The sequence below is a fragment of the Stegostoma tigrinum genome, chromosome 8, assembly GCF_030684315.1.
Source record: "Stegostoma tigrinum isolate sSteTig4 chromosome 8, sSteTig4.hap1, whole genome shotgun sequence".
NCBI classification, from domain to species: Eukaryota; Metazoa; Chordata; class Chondrichthyes; order Orectolobiformes; family Stegostomatidae; genus Stegostoma; species Stegostoma tigrinum.
The window spans coordinates 69,520,034-69,546,515 of record NC_081361.1 but is presented as its reverse complement, the minus strand read 5'-3'; the positions used below and the strand labels follow the sequence as shown (position 1 = coordinate 69,546,515).

At 39.6% G+C, this 26,482-nt stretch overlaps 1 protein-coding gene across 2 annotated transcripts in view; it reads left to right on the top strand.

The window, feature by feature from the left end:
- Positions 1-26,482, top strand: part of LOC125456278 (ERI1 exoribonuclease 3-like) — a 415,443-nt gene that overhangs the window by 131,444 nt on the left and 257,517 nt on the right. For both annotated transcript variants that reach the window (XR_009446099.1, XM_048539283.1), the window contains exon 7: positions 19,366-19,465. Coding sequence is in view for 1 of the 2 variants with exons in the window: in XM_048539283.1 (XP_048395240.1) it covers positions 19,366-19,465 (100 nt within the window). In the remaining variant the exon portion in view is untranslated. The remainder of the gene's footprint in view (positions 1-19,365; positions 19,466-26,482) is intronic.

Sequence of the window (26,482 nt, the reverse complement as noted above, 5' to 3'; positions counted from 1 at the left end):
GAGAGTCTGGACTCTCAGGTGAGCATGGCACGACGAATTAATAGTCTGTTCGACAGACACTTTGAAGAAACCGTTTTTTTTTTCAAAAGATATGAGATGGTATCTTTTTCTGAGTTTCATGCCATGGTTACTGTATGGATCATGGTTCTGTAGATAGCTTTTGCATGCCCAATCACCCATACACTATGTGTTCCTATGGTGATTATGCAGGGCCTGTTGAGGTGGTCAGGGCATGAATTGGCATTCAGTTGCTAAGGGTTGTAGGGGCAATAGTGATGGGTGAGGGGCTTGAATGGTCCTTGGGTTGATCTGGAGGTGGAATAAAATATGTGTGTGTTTGTGGAAGGGCAAAGTGACAGGGAGGAATGAGAGATAGAGGGGTAGGTGTAAGAAAAACTCCCAGAGAATAAAGGTGGCACGGTGGCTCAATGATCAGCACTGCTGGACTCAGTGCTGGGGGCCGAGTTTGATTCCACCCTTTGGCGACTGTCTGTGCAGAGTTTGTACATTCTCCCCATGTCTGTGTGGGGTTCCGCCAGGTACTGCAGTTTTCTCCCTCCATTGAGAGATGTGCAAGTTAGGTGGATTGGCTGTGCCAAATTGTTCATAATGTCTAAGTGGATTAGCTGTGGGAAAGGCAGGGTTACAAGGATAGGATGGAGCAGGTGGGTCTGATGGGATGTTGTTCAGGAGTCGGTGTGGACTCGATGAGTTGAATAGCCTGCTTCCACACTGTAGGGATTCTGTGATTCTATGATATATAAAGAACAAAGAAAATTACAGGAAAGGAACCAGCCCTTCGGCCCTCCAAGCCTGTGCCAATCTAGATCCTCTATCTAAACCTGTTGCCTATTTTCCAAGGATCCCTCTTCTTCCTGCCCATTCATGTATCTGTCTAGATACATCTTAAATGACGCTATCGTGCCTGCCTCTATCACCTCCACTGGCAACGCATTCCAGGCACCCACCACCCTTTGCGTAAAGAACTTTCCATGCATATCTCCCTTAAACTTTCCCCCCTCAGCTTGAAATCGTGGCTCCTAGTAACTGAGTACCCCACTTTGGGAGAAACTTCTTGCTATCCACCCTGTCTATACCTCTCATGATTTTGTTGACCTCAATCAGGTTCCCCCCTCAACTTCTGTCTTTCTATAAACAGGGGTGGGCTTTTTCATCAGTCTGCCTCAATACTCAGCTGCCCCCCTGGTATTGCTTCATTTGCTTCTGGAAGGCAGGTGTGATTGAATCACGTCCCTGCCTACTGGAGTGAAAATAGCACATATAAGAACCTTTGATATGAGGCTGGTCTCCAAGCTGGGAAAACTTGTGACTCAAACTGGTGAAAATCTGACTCTTGATACACATGACCCTCTTATTCCTTCCTTCTGGTAAAGAAAATTCTTCTGAACACACTTCAAAAACTCTTCTCCTCTTTACCCTTCACCTTTTTATCCCAATCTATGCTAGGATAATTTACGCCCCCATTGTCAAGAGACAATAGGTCTTGCAGCTGCTTGCACTTTCCCAGCAAATTTGCTGTCTGTGTAGATAGTCCTCCTGCTTAATATATGAAATTCCATACACTTAGTCCTGTATCTATGTTTTTTTTCATTCTTGACCAATCAACTGTTGGAGTTGCCTCTTGTTATCCTATCCCATCCTTTAGTTTTTTTTAATCACTTCTGTTATACTTCCCTATCATTTGTGTATTAATGCGAAAATCTTTCTTTATATTTGCTTAACGTTACGCAGGCCGTCATTAAATGCCTCTTTCCCTGACTCCTCTAATGCCTCAGTAGCATCCAGTACTTCACTTCCGAATTAATTCATCCTTGATATAGGAGGTGGCGTTCACATTATTTTCCATTGTGTAAAAACCTAATTAGGTGCAGCTATTCCATTCTCTGTTCTTGCCACCATTAATTGATTATTGTCTTATTCCTCTTCTTGTACTGCATTGCCTTGTTGGCCAGCTATAATTTTTGCCAGGTATTTGATTGTTATCTGAGGCTGATAATCAATATTAAGCATGTCTTTTGTTTTAGGTTAACTGATTTGCTTAAATGCATATGCACACAAGGATGAGCCAAAATAACATTTGAATACCCTGGTCAAGTTACGATAACATGCGCTCATGGAATTTTTTTTGCACTTCAGGGAGATCATAATGCACTTCAGAACAGAGAGGAAGCAAATGTTTTACAGTGACACCACTGAAAGCGCTATGCAATTTATATATGAATATTGTTGTGAAAATTACATTTAACTTTTCTTGTTTCCCCTCTAATGTCTATTCTTTATGAGGTGTTGATCGTAACTCATTTGTGATTTCACTGCTTGTGTGCAGATGAACTCTACCCTGCAGGTTTTCAATGCTTATATGAATATATTGCATCTTTATCTTGGTATTAAGATTTTCAGTATTTTAGTTGCTTTTTGCTTCTGTGTACATGTCTAACCATTTTTAATAAATGTATATTTAATTTTTAAAAACATCAAAAAAACTGAGATCAGCTTTGTAATATTTAAAAAAAGCTCCTGTATGTATGTATGTAAAAAATATATTTCACTGAAGATAGCTTTGCATATGAGAACTAGGAATCGATTCTGATTCTCTTGTCATGTCCTATGGCTGAATGTTGGTTGTTAATGATCATAGAATGTCGGTGACAATCTCAGTCTGTGACTTTTCATCAGCATTGCTTGCCACCACTTACTGCCCACTGTACAGAAAGAGAGCCAGCTGCAGTCAAGAGGCAGTAATTTAGGTGTTTAAGCTGAGCTGACAGCCTTTATGTCATGGTGGATGACAGTGCATATTTGACACGGTACAGCTGCATATTGTGCAAGGTGAAGAATGTGATGCCATTTATCTTATTTTCATACATTTCTTAAGCACAGTTGCTCTGTTCTAGTGTGTTGGGGGGGAGGGTTCTCCCTTTGCTTGGTGAGCAAGGGAGGATTGAAGCATCCCTGTAGGCCAATTGCCTATGACTTTTTCATTTCATATTCATAGTGTCGGAAAAGGAAATGATAAAAGCCACCTATACAAATTAGTTGTGCTTGGGAAAAAGTCATCACATGATTAGTAAGTGTTTAAAATATGCTTCAATCACAATTTTTTTACTGTAAATGTCTTTTTTGAGTACACTGTTATATTGGGCAGTGATTTTAAATCTTTTCTCATTTTGTTTATTAAATATATATGTCTTTGAGTCACAGTCGCATTGTATTTAGATTTTCAGAGCTGTGCTACTTTCCTTTTTCATACCACACAGATATCTTATTCCATATCTGTGTCGGCCACAAGTGCTGAATAAGCAGTCAATTCACAGCGTTTGAATTTGAGCCTCTTACATGAGTCAAAGGCTGTCAGCTCCTGTACTTGGTCATGTCTATGTGCTTGGATAACATCTGTGACATATAAACTTACATAGAATTGTTTTTCTTATCCATTCCAATTAATTGTTAAAATTCCGGATTTTCTGCACAAATGTACTACTTCTTTATCAGGCCAATAATTTTTCTTACCCTTCCGAATGTTTTGAGAGTAGATAAATGCCATTGATCTAAAGCTTTAATCAGACCCCTTTTTCTTTAACAAGTCGGAGATGCGTAAACCCTTATGCATTTTTATGAAAAGATGAAAAAATAATTGATTTGAATGTAAGTTAAAAGTTGCAGTAGTACATGAATAATTAGTAAATGTATATTTATTATGTCACAATGGGAAAATATAGATTATGTAATAGGTCTGTAATCTGTTATAAAATGTACGGCCTATTGACACACTTAGCCCATCAAATCATTTATTTCTCGACTTCAATACATTTTCTATTCAGCCAGTTCAGAGCATATTTCTACAAAGGCCAGGTATGTTGTTTCACCCACTTCTCTGATTTCACTGTGGTCTTATTATTCACCCCAAGGCAGTCCTGATAGGTTGACAGGCAAGAGGAAAATATCTGCCCAGATACAATACATAATGAACTCTGTCTGTTTATATTGTGAATTTTCATTACTCAAATATTGTTTGGGTTATGATTGTAACTATTATCACAATTGATTTCTGGCTTTTTTTTACTTTCCTAGGAAGGATGCAATAGGAACATGCGAATTAAGAGCAGGAATAGGCTATTCACCCCAATTCATTGAGCCTGCCCTGACATCAATAAGATCATGGCTGACCTGATTGTAACCTCAAACCTGCATTCCCACCTACCCAGATAACCTTTCACCCCCTGTACTCTGGTCTTCAAAGATTAGCATTCTAAACCACTGCTGCGTATGAGTAAAGGTTGCCAGTATTTGTGTGGGCAAGGGAAATGCATAGTTTTTTGAGAGAAGGTGAAAGCGGTAGTTGCTGTTTTTACTGTTATGCTTCTTTCCATACAGTTATGCTTATAATCCATGAGCAATAGCTAAGCAGTTTCTTCTGGCCAAATTATATTGGGATCATCATTCAACAGTTTCAGAAATTGAAATGTAGGCACTTTGGTAATTGTAGGCTGTTAAAGATTTAGGGAGAATTTTTACTCATGTACTGCCCTGTAATATTACCGCTTTCGCTCTCAACTATGCAAACCAAATGTAAAGGGTTCTTGTGGCACTGTGGTTGTGACCCTTCATGCCAATGAGATGTGTTCTAGATTATCTGAACTGATTGATCAAAACTGTTAAAAACCAAATGCGAAAGGGTAATTTGTTTACACAATTAATGAACATTGAAATATTCTATTCTGTTTATTTGAGCAAGGGGATGTAGTTACAGAATAGGAGACATTCATTTAATACTTAGATGCAAATGAATTTCTCCTCTGAGGATAATGAATGTCTGGAATTATGTACCCCAGGGTGTTGTGAAGGCTATACCACTGAAAATATTGAAAGACAAATTTGATAGATATTTGAAATATCAGAGTTGGGATTGGTGAGGAGCTGTCACGAAAGAAGAGTTGAGGCCTAGGACAGGCAAGCCAAGACTTTGTAGAATAGCAGGGTAGGCTTGAGGAGCTGAATGGCTTCCTTCTGCTTCTATTTCTTATGTTCTTATTGTACAAAACTCTGAAAGAATTTAAGCAGATACTTAAACTACCACCTTCACAAACAGGAGACTAGACCATCGATTATCTAAGTCTTGTACAATGGAGGGTGGTAATCCATTTACCATGCTTAGCAGCAGATTAATTATCATGTTTGTACTCCTCATTACCTAGATGATTTAGGAAATGCTGGTTGGTGTTTTGGTCCTCTTTTTAAAGAGAAAGTCATCTGGTAAAATTGGAGCTTTCATTGAAAATGTGTGCTCCAAGTAGCGTGTGCAGACCCTTAGTATTAAAGAAAGCTTAACTATGCAGTCATCAAATAGCAAAATATTTGCTGAAGATTGATCATGCATGATCATATTACCACAAAACTAAATGCAAACAACAACTTGTGGATCTATCCCGAAATCGTACAAAAAAACTTTATTTAGTTGCTGAAAATTTGCCTCTTCTCAAAATATGTGCAAGGTAGGTGGACTTTCTGCACCACCTACGCAAAGCCACTTAAAAGATGAAAATTATTTTCAAGTTTGTTTTAAATTCTGTAATCAAGCTGTGAATTTACAACAAGTGTACTACTGCAGCAGAGTGAATTTGGAAGGCTGATTGGCAGGTCAGGCCCATTGAGGTCAAAATTGTCATTTCCACAAAGTAGAAAAATACAAGAATGGGATTGCTCTTTCTGTGCCTGCTCTGCCTCCACAAAAATCTTTAACATTATCATCCAGATACCTGAGAGACCTACAACAATCCATTAAAGTTAGGCCTCTATATGCCTAGTACAGTTGTGGTCACCACGCACAGTACTTGCTCTCACATGCGCGCATGAAAATGGCAGTTCAGTTTCTACTGGCGGAAAAGGGGCACCCGAGGTGTCTTTAAAAAAATTTCTCTGCTTTATTTCTATTTTCTCCAGCGAGCGATGGGCAGTTGCCAACTAAAAATCACCTGAGTAAATCTTTTAATAATTACAAGATGCATTTCAAGTTAGAATGTAAGAATAGGGGGTGGGACGGTGGCCCAGTAGTTAGCACTGCTGCCTCACAGCGCCAGGGACCTGGGTTCGATTTCACCCGTGGGCGACTGTCTGTGTGGAGTTTGCACATTCTCCCCGTGCCTGCGTGGGTTTCCTCTTGGAACTCTGGTTTCCTCCCACAGTCCAAAGATGTGCAGGTTAGGGTAGATTGGCCATGCTAAGTTGCCCATAGTGTTCAGGGATGTGTAGGGTAGGTGGGTTATAGGGGGATGGGTCTGGGTGGGATGCTGCAAGGGCCAGTGTGGACTTGTTGGGCCAAAGGATCTGTTTCCACACTGTCAGGCTTCTATGATTCTATGAATATAAGAAATAGGAGCAAACTAGACCAAACTTCCCTTTGAGAGATAATGGGAACTGCAGATACTGGAGAATCTGAGATAACAAAGTGTAGAGCTGGATGAATACAGCAGGTCAAGCAGCATCTTAGGAGCACAAAAGCTGATGTTTCAGGCCTAGACCCCTCATCAGAAAAGGCAGATGGGGAGAGGGTTCTGAAATAAATAGGGAGAGGGGGGAGGCGGATCGAACATGGATAGAGGAGAAGATAGATGGAGAGGTTTGCTTTAGGACATGGTTGAGCAGTTTCAAGGCCGAAGAGATTGTAAGAGAGTTGCAGTGGGAGAGAGATCCCCTGAGGTTTGTCTGGAGGGAGGAGGGTGAGCCTATTCTGCCATTCAATATGTATCTTTGAGCTAAACTCCAGTTTTCCATCTACTTGCACTATTTCTTGATTTCTGAGAGGCCACAGACATTTGTATTTCTAAACCATAAATAGATTCAATAGAGGAGTATTTAAAATTTCCAAACCATTGTTGAAGATGTTTTTCTAGATCTCAGTCCAGCTGATCACCATCCCTTTCTCTGAGATTGTGCTCCCATGTTGTACACTACCCAGGTTAAACAGCCTTTTGGTATCTACCATTTTGAGTCCCCCATTAGAATCTTGTATGTAAGAATGTTATAATCTCTCATTCATTCCAGAGATCCAGAGATAGTTCATTGGACTGAATGGAAATAGAAAATGTGCAGCTGTATGTCATTGCATCTAATACTTAAATTAGTGATGTTTGACTATCAGTTATTGTTTGCAAGACAATACAGTGAATAATGAAAGAGGAATGAAAGGAAGACTTGCATTAGTTTGATGTAATTAACACATCCAGGATGTCAGAGGACCATCGAAGAGTTGTAGGAAATGTGGCATCTAATTTGTGTACAGCAAAACCTCATAAATGTGAAGTCTCATTCTATAAATTTGAGGATATAATCTAGTTTGACACTTCAAAGCAGCACTTGAGATGTACTGCATTGTTGGAGGTACCATTTTTGATTACCATGTTAAAGCGGGGCCCTGTTTATTCACTTGGGCAGATATAAAAATTCCGTAGCATTAAAGAAAGAAGAGCAGTCAATCTTTCACCCTCAACCAAAATTGTTGAGCAGATTATTTAGTCATTATTTGATGTTTGTGGGGCTTTGCTATGTTTTCCAAATTATAGCTGAACATACTTCACAAATGCCCATATGGCTATAAAGTACCTTTGGAGGACCAGAGTTCATGAACAGCTAGTTCAACGAACACCACTAGAACAAATTAAGTGATGTGAAAATAACTGAAAGTAAAACGGCCATCATGTCAAACTTGCATAGCCCATTTTTGCCAGTATGTATCTGACATTATTCAGTTTATTTTCGCGAAGCTGTAGATCAGTCATTTATCTTCTACCTGCTACCCATTTGTTGTTAGGTTCTCCTTCTCAAATATGACTGTGTTTAAAATACATTTTGAACAAATATGTACACTGTGTTTTCTTTCATTGCCACTTGAGGCTAAGTAACACATCAAGTGCCATGAACAAACATATTTGTGAGGAAGCGTTCCACACCTTTAATTATGATCATTATTTAAGAATTATCACAAATTGTTGAGCAGTTTGAGACTGCTGGGCTCTTAATAGCATATGCAAATTACATTATTGCTCATGTTGAGTTTTTTTTAGTGTCTAATTTACTTCTAAGATTTTGAGTAGTATGTTCATATAATGTATATCTATTTGTCTTTTGAAATGGTTCAGCTCCCTGTATCTTAAGTCAGGTGAATAAAAATAATTACTAGCTCTATTTGTAGTGGAAGTATTCCCTTTTAAATGAGAAACATAATAGAAATATATTTTGCTCTGTGCAAAGCAGATAAATTTTTTCAATGGATTTGCAGCACTGTTTTGGTTTTCATCATTAGGAGATTTTGGTGAGATGTGGTGGAAAATCTGTTTCCATTCCATGTCTGAATTCCACAAAGCAGTCATCAAAAAAGTCTGTGTCTTTTTTTAAAAATACCTACAAGATGCTTACAAATTGTCATATCCTCATGTATTTCAAAGGAGAATGGAACGTGCCACTTTCACAGTATTTGCTGTGTCTGATATGGAAAGCCACAAGACCATTCTATTTGCACAAGCAAGTTTCTCCATTTCCTCTGGAAGAAGATTTGAAAACCATGCTAAATTTTAAAATGCGATTTTAAAAATAAAAACTCTCGGAAAGTTTATTTGAACTTCTGCTTTTAATTCTTGTACTCGTCAGGATAATTTTCAAGAAATAGTAAAGGAAAACAGCATTTATACTGTATGATTGGTTGATAGAAATGTTGCATTGAAGATTGCAGAGTTAAACGATAAATGAATGTTAACTGCCACTTTTTAAAATTTTAAAACAGGAAGGTTGACTCGGAATGGTCAAGGTGTTGAGAAATGAACTAGAGAATGGCTGTCATCTGAAACAATGGCTGTCATCTGTTCTGTTGGATTGAAGCAGGCCCAGTAGGTGTATATGATATTTTGGTCTACAAAGAACAGGACCTTATTCATTAATGTATGTAACTTCCAGTACATGGAAGTGTGCAACACTGTGAACATGACTGACACTCCTAAATAGGCTGCACACTTGAGATTATTTTACGAGTATTACCCATTTGAGAATCACATTTAATGTTGGACACTGTGTTTTGAGTTTTGTAAGCACGGGCTGGTTAGATACAGTAAGTACCTTGCCTGCTCTGAACAGTCAAAGTCATCTGCTGTTCATGCGATCTGCCAGTCTTTGGGATGCACAGCCTTCATGCCTAGCATCACATCAGCATTGAAACTCATATAGCGCATTAATAAAATTTATGTTTACAGCAAAAATGTTCTTTTGGCTTGATGGTATCATACTGTTAGTGGCAAGCACCACTCATAAGACCATAAGACATAGGAGTGGTGTCACACTGCTTCCTCATTTTTACCCCATGAATCATATATCTTACACCAAGTCTGGACTATGTGTTGACTGTACCGTAACTGAGCAATGTCCTGCTGTCCTTCATGCAGCATCTTGGTCTGCCTGTACTGCAGTTGTAACTCCCTGCTCTTATGCTAATGGTGATACAACCACCAAAGTGGTCTTAGCACTTTGCTGGTCTACTTGAGCAGTTTAAACAATAATAATGCCTGATGCTTACCTAATTAGTTAATCAGACAGGCACTGCCTCTGTGGAGTTTTTTTGAATTTAAGAATTCCACTAACTTTTGGTAGCATTGGATGCTCTTTCACTGGAGTTGTGAAACTCATTAATCTTTATCTGAAACATTGCTATTTTTTTCTTCACAGTATAGATGGAAATGATCCAAAAAAGACAGCATTATTTTTGCTAATAGCAGGTACATAAACAAGAGAATCTATTTTTCCAATAATAGTGTAATAGTTGAAGGAATAACTGACAATAAAACTCACAGTCCAAACAACTTCAATTATTTCAGGTTTTCTTTGCATATTTGCAAAGACTATTTCTTCCATCACCAGATTAAAACATGCATGATCATTCTCAAAACTGTGCCAAACAAAGCTTTGAATTGATTGATACTGTGGAAGCTGCTTAAGCAGAATAGACTGGTGGAAATATAAATGTCTAATTCATCAAGCAATTTTCATTTAAAAAAAAGCCAATTTACACTGATTTAAATACTTTAGGAATCAATTGGTGTCCAAGAAGCTCTTTTCTCCAAAGAAATATTTGCCGTCAGTACAGACCCTTCTTTCATGAGCCAACATCACTTGTAGAATTTTGAGCATGCAAGTATCCAATAAATATCCAAGTTTAGTATTGAGAATTCGGCATGTTTTAAAAAGCACAATTTATATATCATACCTAACACATTATAACAATACTGTGCACGGACAACTGCTACTGCATTTCCCATGTCTTGTGTTGCATTTTGATTCCCCTGTGGCTACTTGCTACTCAGAATGCAGTAGGACATGTTGCTGACATTTATATTGGAGTACTAGTAGTCTTATTCATGGAATTGCCTAGAGCTAGCATGTTCGTTGACCATTGAGCAAAATGACAAGATGCATATCTGACTACTTATGACCATGATTCTTTGCTAAAATTTCAACCCTGGAGTTATCAGATGGCTGCTAACAGCTTTTAAAAAAATCAGCACACAACAGAGTCATGAACATAAAAATTACACCCTTGCTATGTCTGTAAAGCTGCTGTCAAACTGAAACCTTTATCAAATTGAAGATTGCTATGAAATTTATACTGCGCATTATATTTTGGGGGTTGAAGAAGATAAAGGTTTATCATAGTCATAGGTATCTGATTCCCTTCTCACACTCAGTAAAATAAAGCTTGATGTCACTGCAATACATATCATGTGCTAGAGCAGCACTTCAGTTCATGATGCCTACAGATGGCAAGTTAAGTCTCACTGAAAATGGAATAAAGGTGGAGTGTGTTATAAAGCTACAGCACATTTCAGAGTTTGGAAGATGTTCATAAAAACCACAATTTATGTTATCATCTGAACCCATTGCTGCATTGCTTCCTCATAACATATTCAGTCTTTTTTGATATCCTTTATATATGTTCTGACTTTTATTTCCTAATCGTAGTTTTGAGTTTTCATTTGGTGAGCATACTCTGCTTAAGGGAAAGCAAAGTGTAGGGAATAGCACTCATATTAGATATTTCTTCCTGGTTTACAAACATCTCCATATTCAGGGATCATCATTTCCAAAGCATTTCTTCGTCTCCTATTGATGTTTGAAAGGAAACCAGATTAAATACAGATTGAGATCTTGACTTCCTTCAATGCAGAGTTCCTTATAACAACAACTAGGACTTCAGTGTCTGTCATAATGCTTTCTTATGATGAAGAGAACAGTACAAAACACAATAGGACCAGTTGTTCCACTGCACATATGGGAATCATCTGGAGGACTTTTATTTCCTTTGAGATGCAGCAGTTAATCATGAACCATTTGATGAGATTAGATTTCAGTTTGGCTCAGTAGTAGCACTCTTCAGCATTGCTTTGCACAAACTTTCTCCTATGTTTTCCTATAGGGAAGACTTTACATATTGAAGAGTTATTGCCATTGATTAAGAGTAAATTGCAAAGCTGAAATGAATGGAGATGAAAGGCAAAACCCTCTAGTGGTTGAATTATACTTGCTATAAAGGAAGATGGTAGGAATTTTTGGACACCTAAGCTATTGCTGAAAGAATGGTCTAACTACCTTCAAATGCTTCATCAATGAACTTTCCTCGATCATAAGGTCAAGATTGAGGTTAATGAAAATGCTATAACCATCAATGAAGTGAATAATAACTGCTACATTCATCAGAAGAATGATCCATTAGTGGATGTATACTTGTCACGAGAAGAAAGCTGACCTACGTAAAGATAGAAATCATGACCACTCTTGAGCAAGAAATGCTTGAGGATGTTTGATTGGACTCACTAATGAAAGAAATGAACATAAGTGGGGGGAATTGCATGTTGTGAGAAGAGTAAGTGGATAATTGAAAATGTAATTTGTTTTGATGATAATACATTTAATGTACTGCACCATCTGTACTTGCATGAGTCAACTGAAGACTATGCCGATATATTGTAAAATGCGATTGGTCACAATGGAGGATTTGTGTTTTCCTACTTTCTTTTGTTTTTTCATTGAAAGTGAATTAAACTTTGGAGTCTTACAACCAATTAGGCTTAAAGTGACCCTGCTTGTTTGAATGAAAATATCAGGGCAGAAACTGTTGTAGCCTCATTAATGCTGTTACGAGACACAAATTACATGCAGCTTATACTGACAGTAAGTGTTGGGAATGCCAGCTCAGAATGCCAATTGCTAACCCATTTCCAGAACAACATTGTCAGAGTTTTTATTTATTCATTTGCATGAATGGTGCATTGCTGACTAGGCCAGCATTTATTGCCCAGAGACAATTAAAAGTCAGTTAAGAGTCAACCACATTGCTGTGGGTCTGGAGTCACATGTATGTAACAGCAAGTAAGAATGACAGTTTTCTTCCTTAAAGAACATTAGTGAATCAGATGGGTTTTTTTCTGACAATCGATAATGGATTCATGGTCATCATTAGACTCCTAATTCCAGATTTTTGTCAACTCAAATTCCACCAAATGCTATGGTAGGATTTGAGCCCAGGTCGCCTGAATATACCAGGGTCTTTGGATAATAGAGATAACACCAGTGGGCCATTGCATCCTCTTCAACACCTTGGGGGGAAAAAGACGTTGACTAGAATGAACTTCATCAACCATGGCTACTACACCAAGGCTACTATAGCAACGAGAGGCAGAGTATTTTGTGATAAATGACTCATTTTGTTTTTGGCTGTCTACCAACTTCATGGATCAAGTTGTGAGTATCGTGGAATCCTTATACGAAGTCTGTTTGGGTACATAACAGTAGTGTAACAATACAAAGGAAGTTTGAAATCATTCAGGAGACAGCAGTTCACTTGATGGGTTCCCCAACACTGGACTCAAGACCAAATCTTTCTACCACTATGGCAGCTGTAGGTACAAATTGCAGAATGCACTGAATATAAATCGTGAAGGCTTTTCGCAATATAGCCCGGTCACTGCAATCTGTACCACTAAACAGAACAAGAACAATGATGTTGACTAAACATCATCACACCAAGGTCCCTATGCATCAGTGTGACCTAAGGTATATGTTGCTGGTTCTTCATTGTCACAAGATACATACCTTATGTAGCTCAGTGGTTAGCTTTGCTGCCTCATAGCACCAGGAACCCAAGTTCGATTCCACCCTCAGGCAACTGTCAGTGTGGAGTTTGCATCTTCCCCCTGTGTCTGCGTGGGTTTCCTCCTGGGCGTTCCGGCTTCCTCCCATCAGCCGAGATGTGCACACTAGGTGGATTGGCCGTGCTAAATTACCCATAGTGTTCAGGGATGTGTAGATTAGGCGGGTTATAGCAGTGTGGGCCTGGGTGGGATGTCTGAGGATTTGGCTGAAGGGCATGTTTCCACACTGTAGGGTTTCTATGATAACGCAAATATGAAGTTTAGAAAATTATTGTATATTGCAACCACTGCTATAACTTTAAGGGATCTTCATAGGATCATGTCAGCCTGGGTTGTTTGAAGTTAAAGGAAGACCCAGGTTGTTTCGCTGAGAGGAACCTGTAAGGCTTTTACACTTGGAGATATGACAGCAATCTCAGAGCTGACATAGGTAGACTCTTTGAGTCTCCGAAGGCCAAAAAGGCTTTGAAGAGATGGATTGCAAAGGGTTGAGCAACTTGATCCCAAGGATAGCTGATTAGCACTTCAGCCTGGATGCAAAGTTAATGTGTTTTGAGTTGCCATGGGGATTATTTTGGGATTCAGCAGTAGAATGAGAATGAACATAAAAGGGTAATGGTTAGATTCCCTCTATTGGAAATGGTCATTATTTGGCACTTAGATGGACCAAGTTTATTTTGGTTATTTGTTGCAGTAAAAGTTTTTAGCTATTAAATCTTGTCATGTGATTATTTCAGCCAATAATTCGAAATTTGAATCTTTTCAAAAATTATCAGTCTCTGCAGAGATTTTAACAAAGCAAAATGTGGCTACTTGAGTCCTCCTGATGCTAGCAGGAATGCAGAAAATATGTTCTTCGGTATTTTACTGTGGTTTCTAAACCCCCTAGCACTTAAATCTCCCTCAATTTATTGTGGTAATAATGACTGTAACTGTTTGATATGCAGCTTATCCAGGTACTTGCATCGGCAAACCATGAACTAGAATAAGCAAAGAGATAGTTTCAGTAGTGAGAAGTGAGTGCCCAGTAGGTGTCCTTGTTATACTAGTTTAACGCTACTTCATAGAGTTGTGAATGTGATTTATTTTAATCGCCGAATGTAAATCTACAATAGTTTCAACCTCATTATCTCTACTAGCAGTCATAAAACATAATGTGTACAACCTCCAGTATGTTCTCACAATGCCTGAATTTTCATAGTCAGCCGTTGCTATCTCTGCTGCACTCTGCAACGTCTCCCTGAACTGTTTTCCATTACACCTTTCTCTCTACAAAGTATTCTTGAAACACGTGATTTCAGTCAAGTATTTGGTCAGCTTTCCTAATCATTCTTGACATTTTGCGATGCTTCTTATATTCAAAGCACTGTATAAGTGCAAGTTCTTCTTAGGAGGTAGATGTGAAGACTTTCTTTGAAATTTGAAATATCATTGTTTGCAATATAGATATTTGCCACAAGCTATCCAGATGGCAGTGTTCTCCATGAACTCCCACAAGCTGCAGTTCTGCCACACCTGCCCTGAGAAGAGTTTAAACCCAAGTGCAATTGTAGAGGTTAATAACTTCAGCAGAAATAGTCAAAGACAAGGATGCAGCCTCTTCAGTCACGTGAGCATGCTAGTATCATGGCATATTTAATTGTCAACCAAATACCTTCCCATAGGTGGAGCAGGGAATGGCCTGTCACCACTGTCAGTGCTTTGATGTGTTTGGAGGTTGGATGACATGCTTACTTTTGTGTGACACACACATTTTTTGTGGAAATGATTGATAGTTATTGTTTACCATGCCTTGTTTGTTTCGCCCTGGCAAGCCAGTGATAAGTAAAGACTTGATGGCAGTGCTGATTAATCTGCATGTTCTTTGATAGTTCACTGTCCTCTCCTGGATATTCATAATTTGTCAGTGGAGAATGCCATTAGAGACTTCTTTAAATGTACCTGATTTTCCATGCCTTTCACCCTCTAATAGTCAACCGAGCCAATGACACGTCTGCTTTGTCAAGCTTTTGTTTATTTGCTTGTTTATTCACTTAATTTATTACCACAAAATAGAAATTGATGAATTTTAAGTAGTGAGGAGAATAACATTAGGTTTCACAAGGGTATAAATGGCTGATCAGTGGAAATAGAATTCAATATGGATAAGTGTGAGGTGATGCACTTGGGCAGTACAAACAAGGCATGGAAATACGTGGGGAGTGGTAGGACCCTGAGAAACATCAAGGATTAGAGGGACCTTGGTATGCATATCCCACAAAGAAACAAGACAGATAGATAAACATTAAGAAGGCACATGGCATACTCGCCTTCATTAGCCGAGGGATAAAGTTTGAGAACAGAGAAGTAATACTGGATCTGTATAAAATGTTGGTTCGCCACAGCTAGAATATTGTGTGCAGTTCTGGAATCCACATTATAGGAGGGGTGTGATTGCCCTGGAGAGTGTGCAGAGGAGTTTACCAGTGTGCTGCCTGAGCTGGAGAATTTTAGTTATGAAGAGAGATTGGATAGATTGGGGTTATTTTCTTTGCAGCAGAGGAGACGAAGCAGGGGTTGAGGTGGTGGGGGAAACCATGTGCAAAATTATGAGGGGCATGGATAGGGTAGACAAGACGGAATTTTTCCCCTTGGTGGAGGGATCAGTGATGGGGTTGGGGTGCATGGATTTAATGTAAGGGGCAGGAGGTGTAGAGAGGATAGGAATAAAAATGTTTTCACCCAGAGGTCGTTTGGAATCGAGAACTCACTACCTATAAGCGTGGCTATAACCTTGGGAAGAAAAGCCTTATTACAGATTCTTTGATTATTCCTTTTTCCTGCCTGAGTTGATGTTAGACATCAAAATATGGATGGATGCTGCCAGACCTTTTGAGCTGTTTTTCTAAGATGGTAAGTATGGTCTGTGCATACATTTACAAGCTATGCCAGATGACATTTTGCTGAAGGTGGGAGTGTGCGAGCAGTCAGTGCAGACATATGCAGACTAGGCAGATTATGACATCTGTCAGCACGTAGCATTGTCATTCTGATGCTGAACTCTTCAGCTAGCATCTAAACACGCAAATTATTTAAAGCAATCATCAACTATTTTCAAGCTAGTTTGTGTCAGTGTTCAGAGGTTTGTAGTGTTCCACGAAACCAAAGTCTACATGGGCTGGTATCATACATGAAAAGGGATTTGCTTTATTTCAGCAATTCTGCACAAACTGAATTGGGTACTGAGGCATTTATTTCCCTTGGATTACACACGGTGGAGTATGAATAGTAATGACGGAAAGCAGGGCAAGCAGCTTATAGAGGGAAAGAAGTACAGGAAAAAGGCTCTTAGCAGGAGGACATATCCACTCAGTTTTCATATGTGGAGGAATCATGTCCTTTCATTGTCTCCATCTACACTTACTGTTGTCTCAGAAAAGCGGCTGACATAATCCAAGACCCCTCCCATGCCAATTATACTCTGTTTCACCCTCCTTCCACTGGACAGAAGATACAAAAGTTTGAAAACACATACCAACAGATTTAAGAGCAGTTTCTTCCCTACTTTTGTCGGATTTGTGAACAGACCTCTCATCTATTAGATTTGATCTTTCTGTGCACCTTTTCTGTGGCTGTAACACTATATTCTGTCTTCTGTTCTAATAAACTGATGTATTTATGTAAAGTATGATTTGTCTGGTTAGCATGCAAGCAATACTTTTTACTGTGTCTCGGTATATGTGACAGAAGTAAATCAAATCAAATCAAAATGATTGTATTTTTGTGTGTGTGTGCGCATCATGAAATCCTCAGTGAAGTTTATCATCTACTGCAGCAAGAATACAGTCTCAGAGCGAGACAGACGACATTGCAGGTAGCTGTCGAGGTGACCATGAACTTTTATGACTGGGCTCCATCTCTCAGTTCGTCAGCCACTGTTGCATAAGGGAGATCATTGATACACTCTATTCTAAGGGTGCTGAATGCATTTTAATCTCTCTTTCCAGAAAGCAGAGAGCAAAGTAAGCACGTAACTTGTGAGTACTGTAGACAATACCTGCTGCAGGGGTGAGATTGACTGTAGATTGTTCTTTACCAGGCACTGTGTCTTAATCCTGTGATGTGCCATGACCCAAAGGAATTTGATGCTATCTATGTTCAAATAGTGTACAGTCATTTATAATATGTTTGCAAATGCTCACAGAATTTGGTTACACATGCAGTTTCACAGCTAATGAGCACGATTGCATGCAGCAAAACCAATGCAACGTTCAGACTTAAGCTGAAAACTGGAAGTTGATATTTGTACCATACCATTGCCAGACAGTGATCATTCCTAGCGAGAGATTTCAACTGTCTCCTCTTGCCATTCAGTGGCATTACCATTGCGAATCTGCTACCATCAACATCCTGTTTCTACGCTGACCAGAAAATTGGCTGCACCAATCATATAAAAGCTGTGCCTACAAAAACAGGGCTGATATTCTAGTACAAATAATTGAATTCCTGACTCGCACAGACTTTCCACTATCTACAAATCAGAGGTTTGAAGTTATTAATGCTACTTGCCTGGATGAGCAAAAGTCCGACAACACATGAAAAATTATGGTGAGGCCAGGAGAAAGGTACATACTGAAATCATTTATAGCTTATAATTACAGTTTCTTCTGAATTATTTTAATCACCCTGATCTGATGTGATATGACACACATCCAGGCAGGTGGGACTTGAATCCAGACCTCCTGACCCTGAGGTAGAGGTACTATCACTGTGACATGAGAGCACACAGAAGAGATTGTAAGCTGAAGGGAGGAATAACAAGAGTGAAGGAGAATTAAGTATGAAGAACGTCGATGGTTTCAACTTTATGCTGGTCATGGTCAATGCGGTGGTGGCAAACACTCTCCTCTATTGAGTCAAGTTAGGTCACGTGTCCCCCACTCGTCAGCTCTTTTTGCCTCTAATTATGAAACAAATTGCCCTGCAAGAGAGGGATAACTGTGTCAGTGACCGGAACTAGTGCTCTTAGCACAAGTATCAGGTGACTTCAAGATAATACCCTACCTGTGAAAAAGATTGCAGGATCAAGCACCATTTGGTTAATTAGGTGCTAACCAACAAGTGTTTAGTCTAGACAAGCTTCACCACTTAAGTTCCATCCTGCCTGAGGCTGCTGGTGAATCAGTGGTCAGTGCCTGAGATGTAGTGTCACTGGACATCCAGGTAACAAAGAATTAAAGAACAGCACTGGCGAGAAGGTAATGGTATTTTTGGGAGATCATGAGATTGGGGTCATGGGCACAGGGGTGGTAAGAGTGTTGGAGCTACAGACAAGCTGTAGTGTGTAGCAGCCACCTGATGTGTGCATTCCAGGCCCTCATTTGGCCACAGGTTGAGGCTCTTTGCAAATAAACGGAGAGGTAGTGCTACTAACTGGCAGTTCCCTCCCCCCATCCCCCTCTCTGATGAAGGGTCTAGGCCCGAAACGTCAGCTTTTGTGCTCCTGAGATGCTGCTTGGCCTGCTGTGTTCATCCAGCCTCACATTTTATTATCTTGGAATCTCCAGCATCTGCAGTTCCCATTATCTCAAGAGATATAGCTGCTGGCCCCCTGTGGATAGATCACTCCCCCTTTCCACCTTCTCTACCAACGCAATGAGTGTGCTGTCAGAAACTGTTGGTACTGACTTTCTCCTTTGCAGCATAATTTACTACTCTTTCTCCTCACATTCCTTTCCATAAATGTTCCAGCGAGAATTCACCTCCTTTCCCAACAGGCTTTAAGCAATTCAGGCTAGGTTTAAGTGGTGATACGTGTACATAAACTTGGGTCTCATTCTGAGGCAAGCAGTGACTCAATATCATATTCGGCATTGGTGACACATAGCAGATATGGAAATTTAGCAGGCAGAGCAAGGAAGCTGCCTGCATTGGAAGCAGTCATAATGCCTACTTCTGTTTTCCAATGTTAACCAATTTAGCCCTCATAATCTCGAACATCTACCCGCTCTAATGAACTGTCATTACCTTGAAGCATTAACGCTATTTCTCAGATTTGCTGAACGCCATCCAGGATTTCTACGATATTATCAGATTTCCAGCACTGACATTATTTTGCGTTGGATGCATAGTTCTTCATTAGTTATACATTTTCATTTTTTTCTGAACCACCCCATAGGCATACAGCTTTGCAATGGGCTACTATCCAAAGAGCGGACTGCCATTTATGATCAAAGGCTTGAATTTGCAACATATTGGCAAACTACATAGTGGGATTGGTGAGTACATTAAATTTACCATTTATCTAAAATCAACATGTAACCATGGAATTATGTGGAAGGGAAGTCCAAGCCCAAGTCCAATTGGTGAGTTGCTCCTAATCAAAATAACCTGCAGTAACATTATCTGAATTGCCCAATTACAATGCAGTTCAATAATTAGAATTTCCTTTTGATTGATATGTTGCCTGGAGTATATTTGTGAAATGAGGTTGTTATTCTAAATTTTACGATGGTGCTAGTCAAAAGATGATTGCAGTAATGATTTGTACAAGCAAAATATGTAATGTGATTTGCATCTCTCTCATGATCCTGGTCCTTTTCTTTTACTACCAGAAGTAAGGCATAGTGGGGTAAAGCTCGACTTTGATGTGAGTGCAAAGCAAGCAGATTTGTTCCATTTATGTACTTAGTTAATTTTCCTTTCTGTTGAAGTTGTTATGAATAAGATTTGTAAAATCTATTCACAAATTTTGGCATCAAGTAGAAATGAGGTGCCATGTTCTTAGGAGATCGAAAAAAGTCAGAGTTGATAAAATGTGGAGCTGGAGGAGCACAGCTAATCAGGCAGCAGCAGGAGCAAGAAAGTTGATGTTTCGGGTCTGGACCTTCCATCCGGACTGGGGAGAGGGAAGGGTGCCTGGAAATAAATGGAGGGGGTGGGCTGGGGGAAGGTAAGGGGTTGTAGAGATAGGTCAGTGTGAAGGGTGGAGCAGATAGGTGAGAAGGAAGACGGATAGGTTGTATCAGGTCAAGGAGGCGGGATGAGAGGGAGGGCTGGACATGGGATGAGGCTGGGGGTAGGGAGATTTTGAAGCTGGTGAACTCAATATTGAGGTTTTTGAGCTGTAAGCTCACGAGGTGGAATATAAGATGTTGCTCCTCCAGTTTATGTGTGGCCTCTTTTTGACAGTGGAGGAGGCCCAGGATGGACATGTCACCAAGGGAGTGGGAGGGAGAGTTGAAATGGCTGGCAACCGGAAGGTGGTGTTGATTGGAGCATATCAAGCACGGATGCTCCGCAAATCAGTCCCCAAGTCTGCGCTTGGTCTCCCTGATATAGAGGGTTGAATATTTATCTGTAACTTTTTAGTTCTCACTGAAAACTTTGTTACTTTAAAATTTTTGAATGTTTCTGGCGTTTTGTGAAGAAAGCCTTGCCTTGATTTCTCTTTTAAGCATTTTCTTTTGTTGTTTGATTAAATACAGTTGGATCTCACATTTATAAATTCCAGCTTGATTCAATTGGTGCAAACCTCCTTTTGAAACAAAAATGATTGCCAGTTCAAGGCCCACTCCAGGTCTTGGGCACATAATTTAAGCCAGTGCTTGAGTACAATGTTGAAAAATAATCTTTAGATGTGCAGGCATTTGGATAGGACCTTACATCAAAGCCTTGGCTTTCTGCAGGTATGTGTTAAGGATCTTGGAGCTTGTGGCAGTTGGCAAAAAGAGGGAACTTCCAGGTTTTTTCCCCCAATGAACCATGAAAATCGATTCACTGAACATTGATCACACAGGTAGATAGGAATTGCCACCTAGAAATTTTGCTGCAATTATACAGGTCATTGGTGAAGCCATACCTGGAATGTTGTGCGCAGTTTTAGCCTCCTTATCTGAGGAAGGATGGTTTTGCTTTTGAGGGAGCACAGGACTGACATATGAGGAGAGATTGACTTGGTAGGATTGTACTCACTGGAGTTTCGAAGGATGAAGGGAATCTCAGAAACCTATAAAAATTCTAACAGGACTAGACAGGTTGGATGCAGGAAGGTTGTACCCAATGTTCCTGTACCAGGGGTTTGAATTTAAGGACAAGGGGAAACCTTTTAGGACGAAAATGAGAAACTTCTTCACCCAGAGCATGATCAACCTATGAAATTCACTAACACAGAAAATGATTGAATCCAAAACATTATGTTTTCAAGAAAGAGGTAGATATAGCTGTATTGGCTAAAAAGAGCAGGGGAAATGAGGGAAGAGCAAGATTAGGCAAATGAGCTTGAAGATCAGCAATGATCATATTGAATGGCAAAGCAGGTTCAAGGGGTCTAATGCCTACCCTGTTCATGTCTTCTATTTTTGCATGTAAAGAACCATGCTCCTGCTAAGTTGTTGTGTAAATTCCCATTCTGGTAATCAACTGGTGTAAAAAATATCGAACTGGTGACTAAAAACGGCAATGAATCACAATCCATTAGTCTACAATACTCTCAGTTATGAAATAAGGACAATCCACCACTGATGAAAAGCCTTGGGATCTGTTCCTCCAAAGCAAATGGAGACTAGTATAGATGCATCAAATGGTAAGTTAGACAAGCATTTTGAGGGAGAAGAGAATAGATCGTTATAATAGTAGATTTAGATGATTGAAAAATAGAAGGAGATTCAAGTGGAGCATAAATATTGGTGTGGACTTTGGCTGTCTCTCAAGTTACTCGAACGTTTAGCCCTTTCAGCCCGAATACAATATTGGAGAATCAGTGCATCTTCCACCACCACCACCCAACACGTTAAGGCCAATATGCCTTCCCTGAGATTTCCCAGAACAATATGCAATACTCCAAATGTCATCCAGTCAATTCTGCACAATTGAAGCATCAAATCCTCCTCTTTATATTTCTGCCCCACTGATACAGAGGTCAATACTCCGTTCGTGCTCTTGATTACTTTCGGTCCTATGCATTAGCTGTTACTTATCGGTGTACCTGGATACCCAAATCCCTTTGCACGTTATTGCTCCCAGCCCAGCACCACTATGAAAATACTAGAATTTGTCTTCCTTAATCCAAAGTGGTTGACTTCATACTTACTTCATTGATTTCCATCTGCCACAGCTTTGTCCACTCACTCAATCCATTTGCAACCCCTCCTGACATCCCATCCCCTCCTCTCATAATACTCCAAATTTCATATAATCTTAAAAAATGGATATGCAATGCTTTATTTCTTCATCCACGTCATAGATGTACGTAGTGAAAACCTAGTCTCGGGATACATCCCTGCAGATCACCATGTGTACATCTTAGAATCAGATTATATTCCATTTGTGTCCCAACTAATTATTAATACCTCCAATATCACCTCTGATATTTGGAGGTAGAAACATGCTGCCTCCATTTCTCTTTCCTTGACTGGATCTAGGTGGTCTAAAATGCATGAGACTGTTGTCATAAGAAGATGTAGTTCATAATATAGCAGTAATTATATACATGTAACACCTGCTAGTTAGGCATTGGGTGGAATTTTCCCAACCTCAAGTGGCATGAGCAATGGTAAGTAATTTAGGAAAATATGATGAGAATGAAAAAATCTGATTCTCAGCACTGAGAAAAATACTGCAGACTTGTTCCTTAAGATTTTAATAGATGAAATTATTGCAAGAAAGTAATGAACACTTTATGCATTTTCATCTCCTTATCAACTAATCTTGCCTCATTAAGATGCAGTTTGTGATTCTGTCATGCACTGGTGAGGAACTAGATAGCACCAGTTCCTGATTTGAAAGTCAGTGTGGTTACCTAGCGGTGAAATTCACCAGTTGTGGTCTTGGACTTCAGGTTCAGGTTCATTCAACAACATCTTACATTGCATTCCTTGGGCAGCAGCTGCCTCCATCCTTTGTCTACAGATCCCTTTGGCAGCAGCAAAACACCAGCGTCACCACTTGTGGCAGATTGTGGCAGATTTTGCACGAACTCAGGATATACTTCAACACTTCTCTCCATTGGTGTTCACCTACACTTCACATTGCAATGCTCCTGCCAGGTCACCCTGCGTCCAGGGAGAACAACAAAAGCTCCTCAGGGATCTGAACAGGTTGTAATGCAGAGATAATGGGAACTGCAGATGCTGGAGAATCCAAGATAATAAAGTGTGAAGCTGGACGAACACAGCAGGCCAAGCAGCATCTCAGGAGCTCCTGAGATGCTGCTTGGCCTGCTGCGTTCATCCAGCTTCACACTTTATTATCTTAGGTTGTAATGCAGGGCTGTTAGCTTGAATTCTTAGCTTTCTCTTACTTGTAATTTTTGTACACACTGACATCTCAGGCTTTTCTTGCCTTTTAGCATATTGTCATTTATTTTAGAACTTCAAGGCTTACAACATTTCAGAATTGAATTGCTTCTTAGTGAAGACAGAAAGCCAGGCAGCTAGACAAGGGAGTGGGCACTTCGCTGTGTGGCTCTATACTCTGTCATGTCACACCTACAGCATATGCCAGCAGCATATGTAGCAAACAAATTGCACGTTCTTCAACTAAATGTTCTATCTGAAAGTCTAAGGTGAAAAAGTCCTTTGTCCAGTCAAGGGGACTGTGATCAGTCAGTGAGTGAGGCTACATTCAGGGAAAGGCATCATCTGATCTTAGGGGTCGACCAGCATCACTCAGAGTCTTGGTGCAATCAAGATCTGGGAATTTGTTTCGTTGCACTTGAAGGATTGGGCCATGCTAAGTCCTAAAGGCCAAGTTCAACAGCCTGAGCATTACAGCTGAGCCTGTTGAAAGGCAATAGAGACATCAACCAAGGACTAGTGGGGTGCTTGGTCATGGCTGTCCTCTCAAGCCATCCTGTCAAGGGGGCTTATCAAGAGATAATTCACATTGTACGGGGAAGGTGGAAAACTCAAGTGAGGGAATTGGAGCCCTTATACTGGGACGCAGTGGGATAATGACTATGAACGGGAGCAAATCCAAATATAATGGCCAGATCTGATATTGCATGGGGAGGTATCAATTGTGTTGAATGGAGTGAGGGTAACTGGTGGAGGAGGAGCTGTTGGGCTGCAGGGCTGCATAAGACAGGACATTAGTTACTTTATAGGAATAGAAGCTTGAGTACGTTAAGAATACATTCACAGTGGTAGTAATGGTACAGCAGCACAGTACAGATCAGCATTTGCTGGCCTCGATATAGAAGTCTTGGTGTTTTCACATGCGCAGTCACAGGCCTCCTCCCATTTCAAGGATCTTCTCATGAAAAATGAGTTCACATATGTTGTCTGCTCCATCAACCATCTTTACCCTCTGAATTTGTACTTAACATTGTAATTAATCAAGTGAATCAACTTATAAGAAAAGGTAAGGTTTATATTTTTCAGACTTTCTCCTTCTCAAAGATAAATTGCTCATTCAGGGCATTTGATTTCCAGTGCTGGGCATTTGTTGCCCATTCGTCATTGCCTTTATACTGAATAGCTTTTTAGACGATTTCGCAGAACAATTAAGAGTCAACCATATTGCTCTGGGTTTGGAGTTACATGTGGCCAGACCAGGTAAACATGGCAGTTTTCCTTCGCTAAAGGAAGTGAACAGATGAATTTTTATGACGATTGATGGTAGTGTCATGGTCACCATTGTCAGAATACCAGTAAATTCCACAGTAATAAAAAATTAAATTCGATCAACTGTTGTGGTGTTTGAATTCCTATCTCTGAGAGCTTTAGCCTGGGTCTTTGGATTGCAGCCAGTCCATGACATTACCACTTTTCCACTGTCTTCTCATATCACAACATTCAAAATTGGAGCAAGAGGTTTGATTGAAAGAGACACAATAAATTATTGATTTTTTTTTAAATTAAAAGATGATTAAAAAATGCAGATATTAAAAGTGGCAGGTAAAGACACAGCCGTAAAAAAAAAATTAGATATAGTTTTTAGGGCAACTGTTGAACAGTACAATAACTATTCCATAAAATCCAAATTTTAAACGCACTAGGTTTCACATTAAATCAATCTAACATTTTTACGTGCAGACTGTGAATAGTGGTGATCACTTTCTACACAATTGAATTTTGAATATAAATTTGTTTGTTAAATACCAATAAGCAACTTGAAAAACTTATATATATCAAACGTGTTTAAACTGCCAGCAGGAGTCAAGAATACGTTTCCAGTAGATGGAACTGAGTCACATTCTGCCTGAGGCATGGTGAAAAAGCTGACTTTGATCACTCTGAACAATTTTGAAAGCCTTTCCAGTCAGAAAGCCAGGTAACACAGAAGATCAGAGAAAACATTTAACTCTGCCAGCAGCATATTGTATTTTGGATATTACCAAGACTCACTAATAAACACATATCTGTAAATCTTTATTGCCTTTAAAAGTAAAACATCTGCTACAGTGGGCATTGAAGTATATTTTATGCTTCACCACAGAATAAACTGCATTAATTTAAACTGAATTTCACCTTTACAACTGATTGTACAAAAAGTGCAAGATCATGAGAGCTTTATTTGCAAGCCCCTCATTTTGCACTGGATGCTGGTGATCTGTAATTACCTTGGATCAGGTACACTGTCAGTTATAATAATGAGACCTTAATATTGGACATATACTGTTCAGTAGCAGTGAGTCTGAGAGGTATATGAGACAGAGAAACTCTAGAATTATAGAATATTTATTTGGGATTTAAAAATGGACTTGGCAACCGTTTAAGATTGGAGATAGTGGGAACTGCCAATGCTGGAGAATCTGAAATTACAGGATGTGAAGATGAATGAACACAGGCCAAGCAGTATTAGAGGAGCAGGAAAGCTGATATTTCGGGTCTGGACCCTTCTTTAGATTAAGATTGGATCTTGTTTATTATCACAGTATCAGCAGTGTGTACAGTCTACAAGATGTACTGAAGAAATTCACCAAGCTCCTTAGATAGCACATTCCAAACCCACAGCCATTATCATCCAGAAGGACAAGGGCAGCAACACGTGGAAATACCACCTATTACAAGATCCCCCCCCCCAAATGACTCACAATTCTGACTTGGAAATATTTTGCCGTTCCTTACCTTCGCTGGGACAAAACCTTGGAACGTTCTCCCTAATACTCACACCAAATGGATGCAATGGTTCAAGACAGCTCACCGCTATCTTCTCAAAAGCAATTAGAGATAAGCAATAATGCAGGCCTGGTCATTGATACCCACATTCTGTAATAGTGGAAAATAAAAGTTGGCTATAAGTTTCTTCCTGTTTCAAACTTCTTTGTGATTGACAGCAGCGTTTTCTTATTT